The 10,130-nt window shown below is 31.4% G+C and overlaps 3 protein-coding genes across 3 annotated transcripts in view; 1 reads left to right on the top strand and 2 right to left on the bottom strand.

The window, feature by feature from the left end:
* LOC133173001 (protein sprouty homolog 2-like) overlaps window positions 1–10,130 on the top strand; it is a 279,783-nt gene that overhangs the window by 23,753 nt on the left and 245,900 nt on the right. The window lies entirely within an intron of this gene.
* On the bottom strand, window positions 2,405–3,534 carry LOC133173816 (uncharacterized). The gene is made up of 4 exons (XM_061308864.1): window positions 3,407–3,534; window positions 3,155–3,251; window positions 2,812–2,892; window positions 2,405–2,704 (listed from the first exon to the last, which is right to left on the bottom strand). Exons 1-4 carry the CDS (start codon window positions 3,493–3,495, stop codon window positions 2,609–2,611), a joined length of 363 nt encoding a protein of 120 aa, XP_061164848.1. The 5' UTR covers window positions 3,496–3,534; the 3' UTR covers window positions 2,405–2,608.
* Window positions 4,887–7,638, bottom strand: LOC133173815 (inhibitor of growth protein 1-like). Its single transcript, XM_061308863.1, has 4 exons — window positions 7,374–7,638; window positions 6,878–7,081; window positions 6,577–6,740; window positions 4,887–5,738 (listed from the first exon to the last, which is right to left on the bottom strand). Exons 1-4 carry the CDS (start codon window positions 7,513–7,515, stop codon window positions 5,454–5,456), a joined length of 795 nt encoding a protein of 264 aa, XP_061164847.1. The 5' UTR covers window positions 7,516–7,638; the 3' UTR covers window positions 4,887–5,453.

Genomic DNA, 10,130 nt, shown 5'->3' with positions numbered 1-10,130 from the left:
AATAAAAATTCAATTAGCGCTTTGTCTTTTATGGTCCAAATAGTCAAGTCAATATTTTTCACAGACCCTTTTCTCAATAATTCTGAAATACAACTACATGTACATAAAAGAGAACATGGTCATTTCTTTGAAAAAGATGCTCTTCGCTCAGTAATGTTAAATGTGTCGAATTCGGTTGAAACTGGCCATGTGATTAAGGAGAAAAGATGATAAAATAAAGGTCAGCAATTACTAGTAATAGACAATGGGCAAATCTCAACTGCTCGGCAAAACTCTGACTCATGGCAGCTATAAATATGGTTCATCAAGACAGATATATGTCAAGTTTTAAAGGATGCAAGGTGACGATTTAAAATGATACAATTACTAATAGTATTCTGAAAGTCATTAAGTGCTGATTGTACATGTAATTTAGATTAAAGTAGTCCTAGGTGTTGTCATTCTCTGGCGACTGTTAAAAGTAAATAAAGCTGGGAAATATTTGAATGCTTTTATACTAGGGATGTCAACGAATATTCGAACATTCGAATATTCCTTCGATGAGATGATATTCGAATATGAATTTAAGATTCGAATATTCGGTGTTTTTCAGATTTCATAAAAAGGTGTACTGTGATTAATAAATTTTGATTAGAACAGTGCTGGAATTAGCCATGTTTAATTCACTAACGATCAATTTCGATCGCCTGATTTCTTTCATTACTTTCTTATCTTATAGATCTACTGAATTATTTTGTTCTGAGTAAGGTGTTAAAGAATTATACAATAATGTTTTATGTATAATACAAAACGTACTTTAGTAGTTTTCATTAGTTAAATACGATCGGATCTAGAATCGAGGACAACAAAATGAAAACTTTCTTCGAATGTCTAAAAGACGTGAGGAATAAACTTATCAAAACAAATTTAATTGATCATTCAAATGAATGTCCGATAGAATTAGTCTGTTATTAATATTGTAAAGGACTCAATTTCAGAATAAATGATTATCTCGGAATTTTATATTCATTATCGGGGAATTAGTTAATTACCTAGGAAAATTGGGTTTGTGTTTGTTCTATTCTATTTTAAAAACTTTGTGTCAAAAATTATAATCATATCTCTTATTAGGTTGATAATTATAATTAATTACACGTATTGAAATCTGAACAGTATACGACTATCTTGCCTTTGGTAAGACGACTAGTTCCTTAGTTGGAGCTACTATAAATACACACGTTTCATTTGTTAAAATTATATTTTTATAAATTTAAATCAATTATTTATTTCAAACATTGACAAATATCAAATGGAATTCCTTATTGTACACCTACAAAAGTCTTCATACAATTTTACTTCCAATATAAGGAATACCTACGCTAAACCTTTTCTGAAAGTATAGGATGATGCATATTTAAAATAAACCAGATTTATTTTATCGAATACCGGTATTCGAATATATTCGAATACTTCCATTGAATATTCGAATATTAATTATTGACAAAATTGACATCCCTATTTTATACAGATCAAGAATGATATTTAAGGGAGAAGCAAATGAGTCTATTCACATTCAAAAATTCTAATAATAAACACTGGTGTCTACAAGTCATTAAAATTCGAATACATGTAATATTAACTTTACCCAGCCATCATTTCTTACCCAGATGAGATTCCTCTACTCGATAAGCGATATTTGAACATAATTTCTGAATAATGTCAAAAATGTATCACTATGGCTTTTTTTTTGAAATGCGGCTAAGAGTTCCTTTCAACTTGAGCATATTTGCCCTCAGCTTACAAAATAACACCCGGGGGGGGGGGGGGGGGGGTAAATGAAATGAAAGAAGGCAACAAAAACGTTATCACTCGGTTTAGCAAATACATGTACTGATATTACGCATCTAGTTTAAAAATCTTATTTACAGTGTATACAAGAAGCAAATTTTGAGAAATGAAAAATAAAGGGGTCAGTGATCTCCTGTACAGAGAATCGTAACAGTTTTTATCATCATGAAAACGGAGATAAAAGAAAGAAATCTGTAATCCATTATTTCTATTTTTATCGTCTAATTATTTTCCTAATACAGTGTACTATGAGGCGCCGTTTTGGTATTTGCTGCCATTAAGTGATGGAATAGGTGATATCACGTATTCGAATAGGCGATATCACGTATTCGAGTAGGTGATATCACTATAAATGGCAATAAATCCAAAACGGCGCCTCATAGTCTACTTACTATATGGATTCATAGGACTTATTGTGGCCGAACTGTAACACCAAGAGCTATGACGTAAAAGGGAAAACGAAGATGTGAAACAACACACGTCGGAATCAGTTTGACTAAATACCTCAGGAGAAATCATGACAAAATTTTTAATTTATTATTTTTTTATTCGATTTGACAAATCATACAAGGTGTTTACAATGATTTGCATTCTTATGAAATTCCCCTTTTGTATGCTTTGATGTAATATTCATTTTTAAACATAATGGAAATTCCTTGGGAATAGGATGATTAAGAAATTTTTAAAATTGAATTCAAAACCTATATACTCCATAAAAATCATTGTTTTATTTATACCTATGTTTATTCTTTTTATATCAAATGTTTCAAAATCTAGCTATTTATGATGAGAAACTCTGTTGTGCACTCCTAACAGCATCTGTTACAATAGCATTGATCACATTGTCCTCTTCCATATCCCGAACCCTTGTTTCCGGCTGAAAGATAATCCCAGAAAATCTTTTAAAACATTTACAACTATACAAAAAACATATTTAATATAAATTGATCGGTTAATTAAAGTTAAAAAAAAATATTTTCATACCTTTTTGATTAAAGGCTTCCTGGGTTCCAACAACACCAGAACCATCCATACGATTTCTATTACAATAATTATCAGCAAAGCCTATCAGAATAATAATTATATGTATATTACAAGCGTAACAATAATTAGGTTTATGAGTATTTAGTAAAAATGCCATCAAAGGACTAAGCGTGGATAGGAATTCACCAATCAAGGTTGTCAAATAGTTCAATATGGTGAATATATGCAATGTTCCGTTTCCACATATGTAATGGTATACATGTATATTAAATTTAATTAAGGGCTTTCCAGATTTCACTAGGTTTTTTTTCTTTAAACATTTCAAATGTGGAGGTCTGTTTACCTTCACTATGTCACTTGTATCCTTGCATTTGTCGATTCGTTCTTCCAAACCAAACAAGTACGCCATAGAGTCCCAGAAAGAAGGATCATCCTCTTGACTAAGAAGCAGTAGTTAAATTACAATAAATAAAATCTGATGACTAAAATATTAGAATTCCGAATTGCAATTCAGCAAATAAAATTTTGTATTTTTACAGCAATTTATATAGTGTATGAAAATATTTTCAAAGAAACGAACAAACACGTCGCTTACCATTCTAAAAAATCTAACAGTGGATACAGTAAAACCCCTGTTGCAATACTTTTACACACGCCGAAAACTTCTGTGAAATCAAGCCTCATATTTCTTGATTGAAGAAAAACAAAAAGATCACACAGCTGCAGAGTGCATCAGTATTGTGACGTCATAAAACAACAACGTCAACCTAAAAAGTTTTTGTCGTGTTTTCGTATTTCCAAGTAAAACTCTCATATCATTTAACAAGGTTAACAATAATAAGTAAAATTGTTTGATCTTTATATAATTTTCAAAATCAAGGGTTTTTTTTCTTATGTGGATGCTCCGTAATACGTTGGTATTGGGCTCAAACTTGGTGTTGATAAGTGTCCTAAACGTGTGCCATGATCTTGACTCAAGGTTATATCTAAAAGGTCAAGATCACTATGCAAATGACGTTAAGGAAATGGGTTTAGGTTCTACTCTTGAACCTTCATACAAAAGTGTATTACCGATTATCAAAAGATACATCTTGGTTTTGACTTCGTCACATCTTAAATTTCAAGGTCTATGGACAATAACAAAATAGTGTCATATCATTGGAACTCAAACTTGTTCAAGTGGTTGTCGATGCCCTACAGATGAGTCATGACCCAGACTAAATGTTTACTATACCGTCATATAATGATGGAAAAGTGAATTCAGGGAGGGATGCATTTCGTTCTAAAACATCAAGTGGTTATCAAATTGAATTGTGAAATCGTTCATGAAGATGTTTTCGATAAATTTATCAGAACTGCTTACTTGTGCCTTTACAAAATGTATTGGTAACATTTCAATGCTTCCAATGGGACTCCAATGATTTCACATGAAAGTTTAAGGATAAGATCCTATTGTATCTTTTAAAATGATACTGTGTTAATTACAAATATCAGAACAAATAGTCCTTGGAGTCTTTAATATGTAAAACTACTCTAATTGAACACAGACTTAATTAAATATACATTGTATATAGAATTGCATTCATTGCAAGTCATGTAAAGTACAAATATATTGCTCTTCATGATCAAAATCTTTGTTCTTTTAAGAATGCATTATTTAACCAATATAAAAAATATATTTCCAGTGCTTTGTCAAAATAAAACATATATTACTTTTACATTTAAATTCAATGTATACTATACTTCAATTTGAAAACCTCTGAGGCCATGGTAAAAAATATCTCTGTTTTACTTCCCTTATCTTTTCTAAAAGGTGCCTTCCAGTCTAACTAAAAAGCAAACATATTTCAAAAACACAATCAACAATAAGCAAAATATTAGTGAATAAATGAGAAAAAAGTTGTGCCTATGTTGTTATTCTTTAATTTCAGAAATTTGACATATATTTCAATCAAATTACTCTGTCCACAAAAATAAGATGAAGGTGAAATACCTTCAATATGACAAATAGATATGGTAGTCTAAAAAAAATTTGAAAATCGGAAAAAATAACTGAAAATTTGACAAGTTTCTGTTTATTTCTTTCAAAGGTAGTCTTAAAAGAAATTTGAAAAATACGAAGAAAAATAACTGAAAATTTGACAAACTTCTGTTTATTTCTTTCAAAGGAATTTTTTAGGAAAAACTTACCTGCTTGGGAACAGAAAACAAAGAAATAATTTACTGTGGCCTAATTTAGTTTTACAAGCTCAACTTGAAGTATACAGAACACCTTAAATTTAGCACTATACACTCTGTATTCATAATGTACCAAGTTCCTATTTATTTTGCAATTTTGCAATTTATCAATAATTCACATTCCTCCCCACCCCCATTAATTTCTACTTTTCATTGTTTTAATACAATTATTGTTTAACAATTTTTTCTCACAATTATCCACAGTAATGACATACTAATGCACAAAGTTACATTTATATAACAGAACATTCATTGATATTATAAATGATTTTTCTCCTAAAGTTAAAATTACAACAGATTTATATATAATAAAACATTTCTCTCATTGTCACTTAAAAATCAGAAATCTGCTATTTCATTAACAGATGTATTCTTATCAAATTAAATTCAAAACTACTGATTAATCATTTGTCAAATTTTCTCATGATTTTACTATTTTCTCCTCGACAATTTGGGCAATACCACTTTCCTTTTGGCTTGTTCACAAGGGCAACACAATTAAAATGAAACCATTCAATAACACAAGCATCATTGTCACACCCAATCATTTCTCCATAGGAGACTTGTTCACATAGGCAGTAGGTAGGTTCATCAGGATCAATGGGGGGTTCTATAGGACTGGCTGGGGCCTGCTCCTTCTTTGTGGCTTTTCTTTTCTTTTTCTTCTTTGGACCTTTGTCTTGAATATCCTACAAAACATTATTTTCTTATACACCATCACAGTCTAAGGAAAAAATACATCTTGGAACAAACAAACAAATAAATAAATTAATAAATAAAAACAGACGAATACAGAAGAGTGTTCCAATTAGCTCATAGCAATTAATTTCATGGTGCAGTGTGCACATATGTTTCACTCTGCTTCAATTAGGAGTGAAACGGTTCACCGCGGTATCGATTCACCGCGGTATTTTTTCTCGGTTTGATACACGGTACAAAATCTCTAATTTTCGGTTCGGTTCATATTTCGGTCGGGATCGTTATTCAGTCGGGTTTGGCATAAGGTAATTAAAAACATGTTACTAAGTATAAATAAGTATACAAAATGTAAATTTTTGATGAAAGATAGTTTGTAAAATAATTTTTGACAGTCAAATAATTCTAGTCAATTTGCAAATAAAAATTCGTAAATTAAGTGACTAGATTTAGTAAACATAGGCATAAAACAAGGTTGAATTTGTTTCCTTCTATCAAAATGTATCGTATCGAAAATAACCGTACCGAGACAAAATTATACAATACGTATTGAACCGTGAAGGAGGTGTATCGTTTCACCCCTAGCTTCAATTTGATAAAATGAAAAAGAAAATAACACTGCAAAACACCAAATTTTCTGTCATGACTTTCTTTTAAGAATAATGAATTCACAGGGAGCCAGACAATAGAATTATGCTCCTTGGGGTGTATTTTATGTTAAGTTTCTTTCTTAACCTTTTCCTTAAACATTGGCTTAAGGGCCATGATTTTAGAACAATCTGTATAGTTCTTTTCTGAGACAATAATCCTGCTCTAAGGTGTTTTCCTTACCTTCTTCTCTTCCTCTTTACTTATAGAGTCATTGGCTGTTTTCTGCCTTCTCTGACGTTTCATTGGCATCTTCTCTATCTTGTCCTCTTGTTTTACTGCTTTTGTTTGAGTGACAATTGTAAGTGGCTGTTCCTCTTTCTCTACTTCTCGTGAAGATGTGGGATCTTGAAAAAAAAAGTTACCTTAGATACATTTTGTCTACCAAATCTAACATTCATTTTCCCCTTCTAAACTTATTTACTACATTTACTAATATTTATTTATTATCAAGATTGAAATTATTTTGATATATTCTCCAAACCTAGGTTTTCTCTATCCTGTTCTAGCTGTCGCTGCCTATTTTCAATATGCTCTGCTATGACGGTCATTAAGCCAAGCTTTTCATCACCAATTTCTTGACACCGTATCAGAGCCCTTTGTATGGACATAAGAGCCTTTTTCTTGGTTAGTCCCTCCACTTCCTTGGTATAAATTTCTTGGTGATACTCTATGTCTTGCATTATATCTGTTCATGTATGAAACACAAACTATTACACAGAACTTATTCCATATTTTATTTAGTTATTTTTTTGTTGTTGTTATTATCATCTTGCCTCATAAGGTTTTAATATCACACAAATATATTATGTACTACCGATAAATCATACAATTTTCATCTTGTTTACATTCAATATAGAGGAAATTCGAACCATCAACGAACCAAACATTTTAATCTGTAAAACCAAAATGAACGCAAAAAGGTATATCTTATTTACAACTATATCATAAAGAAAAATTATGTGAATGAAAGAAATTACCTCTACACTGGATATCCAACTCGCGCATTTGTGTAACAACTCGCTGCAGATCGTCAGGCAAATTTTCCATAGTATCGAGATAGTTCTCCAAATACGTTGCCGAACAAAGGGCTTCTACTGCTGCTTGGTTTAGCATACTCATGGCGGAATAAAGTCAAAAACTAGAAGAATTCTACTGGATTGCTAAGACATAATGATCAACATGATCAAATTCGCAAGAGTTTCCCTCCACTGTTTATTTTTTCGCATATGACCTAGTTGCCTCGTTTTCACAACATTGCAAAATCAAATCGAGGTTGGTTTGGGGAATCCTCAGCAAATATGTGGGTGGATCATATGTGGGCGATTTTCTAAAAAAAAAAAAGGAGGACTATGACTTATGGTATTCATACGACAGTCAACTGCTCACTGCCACTGCATAGTATTATTTACTGTCTTACTACACGCTCAAAAGAAATATTACTACAGTGAATAGGTGAAAGAGGCGGACCACAGAATGTAGAATTTATTAATTATGCATCATTTAAGAATATGAAATTACCTATTTTAATCTTCAATACTGTCTGGGACGTATTTACTAGGATATACGTCCATGATTCTATCTTAGTCGATATATTCTATAAAAAAAAAATACGTGTCAGACTTTATTTGTATAGATCTACTGCATACTTGCTCCACATATGCATGCTTTTTGCCAATAAATAAATTTATAAATAAATAAATCATTACCGACACTAATAATTTTTAACTCAGTAAACTGGTAAATATTAATCAAAAACAGTGAAAAATGTAACACTGAATAAAATACATGTAAACTAATTCAATAAACATAAAACAATCAGTTCAAATATATATCCCAACTCTATGAGCTTTCTGTATTATCATTATTTAATATAATACTAGTATGGGACAGGGACGTATACATTGGTATATACTATATTCTATTGTGTATATATGTCCCTGATGGGAGTAAACTTTATTACAAAAACAAGTGCCTGGTGTATGAATGCAGTGACTCGTAAGGGGGGGGGGGATTTGAAGAATAACTGTTATTCCATGATCATACTTTAAAGAATTTAAAATTACTCTTTATTTTAAATTAAGGTACTGATATTACTTACAGGGTGGTTTTCCATTTTCGCCCTCCGTTTACCAGTGTTTACATAAGACTGTCGTCCGATCGAATAAATTGTAGGTGTCTTACTTAATAATCCACACCAGGGATCCCAGTTCCATTTACATGTGGTGCTTAAATTAACAAAATTTTAATTAATAAACCTAAATATACAAAACAACCCCTGGATCCCAAATCCTTGTCTTGCACCGACAGATCTAGATTCCCATTTAACAGGTTTAGGATAGCAGCTGGGTAGGGCTGATATTTAAAAAAAAAAAATAGAAACAATTTTAACAGTTAAAAGTAAATTTAGTAGATAAGTGGAATCAAGAAATTCTTAATTAAATCTTGCCACTGTAGGGGATACATATTTAACAAAATTTCTCTATGAGACGCTGTTTCCGGGGTTAATTCTTTATAGACAATCAACTCAAAAGGAGTAAGGTATTCAAATTTCATTGAATCATCTATCATGTTGTAAATTTTGAATTTACTAGGGAGAGGTATATTATCATGTAAATTTTGCATTTACAGTCCCTGAAACGTTCTACTTTCCCACTTGAACGGTGAGCGAACGCTGAACGAACGGTGAACGAACGCTGAACGAACGCAGAGCGAACGGTGAGTGAACGATGTGTGAACGCTGAACGCAACTTGGTGAACGATGTGTGAACGGTGAACGGTGAGCGAACGCAGAGCGCGAACGGAGCGCAAACGCGAACTCAAAGTGAACGGTGAACGAACGGTGAACGCAAGATGAACGATATATTCGGAATGCCTCTGATCTTTTCCTTGCATTGAAACTATTTTATTGTATTATAATGTTAGGTGCAAAATAATAGTAATAATAATAATAATAATAAATAAATAAATAATAAATAGGTAAACCAATAAATGAATGAATAAATAAGTCAATAAAATAAATTCTCCAAAATTGTCCTAAGAAAGACGATGCATGCACATTAAGTTTTTAATCACACGATTTTTATCGCATTAAAACATTGTAATTGTTGCCGAACGCTGAAGTATAAAAGATGTTTTTTTAGTTGGAAAATAAAAATGTTTATTCTTATTTGATAACAAATCAGAGAAAACTTCTGACTTACAGAATGAATTAAAGCAGTTGTAACATTCATTCATATATCTCTGTGTCAATGCGATTTCGTGTAAAGTAATGAAAAAAAAATAATAATTACAAAGGTCAGTGGACGTTTTGCATTTATACGCTCGTATTTTAAATGTTTAATACAATAATATATTGTGTCACTTCTCTATTTTTCATGATGATTTATTGAGCAGACTTCTACATGTATCTGTAGATGGCCGTGATTATACTCGGACAAGATAATACAAAGATGCATATTCATATTATTTGTTATAAATTCAATTTTCAGAACTTGATATTTAAGTAATATGCTGTTATAGTGTTTATTAAACAGACAAATGAGAGAGAGAGAAAGAGAGAGAGAGAGAGAGAGATTCCGTTTTAGCCCCCCCCCCCCCCTCCTTTCAGGCTTTACTAAATGTTTGTACCTATATCAAACAAAATCTCTGAATTTTTTTTCTAAATATATCAGACAGTGAAAGTAACTTTTTTTTAATCAACAAATCATATCCATTTGTTTGACAGTCATACTCGT

The sequence above is a fragment of the Saccostrea echinata genome, unplaced genomic scaffold (assembly GCF_033153115.1).
Source record: "Saccostrea echinata isolate AGI-Se365-2 ecotype Australia unplaced genomic scaffold, CSIRO_AGI_Sech_v1 ptg000056l, whole genome shotgun sequence".
NCBI lineage: Eukaryota > Metazoa > Mollusca > Bivalvia > Ostreida > Ostreidae > Saccostrea > Saccostrea echinata.
The sequence above is the reverse complement of the archived record's forward strand: the minus strand, read 5'-3'. Positions and strand labels throughout refer to the sequence as shown.

Excerpts from the sequence above, each read along its gene's own strand:
- LOC133173815 (XM_061308863.1), bottom strand. The coding sequence starts at position 7,515 with ATGAGTATGCTAAACCAAGCAGCAGTAGAAGCCCTTTGTTCGGCAACG. Across the intron at positions 7,082-7,373 it reads GTTGGATATCCAGTGTAGAG|ATATAATGCAAGACATAGAG; the intron begins GTAATTTCTTTC and ends ATACATGAACAG. Across the intron at positions 6,741-6,877 it reads ACAGGATAGAGAAAACCTAG|ATCCCACATCTTCACGAGAA; the intron begins GTTTGGAGAATA and ends TTTTTTTTCAAG.
- LOC133173816 (XM_061308864.1), bottom strand. The coding sequence starts at position 3,495 with ATGAGGCTTGATTTCACAGAAGTTTTCGGCGTGTGTAAAAGTATTGCA. Across the intron at positions 3,252-3,406 it reads CTGTTAGATTTTTTAGAATG|TCAAGAGGATGATCCTTCTT; the intron begins GTAAGCGACGTG and ends ACTGCTTCTTAG. Across the intron at positions 2,705-2,811 it reads GGAAGCCTTTAATCAAAAAG|CCGGAAACAAGGGTTCGGGA; the intron begins GTATGAAAATAT and ends ATTATCTTTCAG.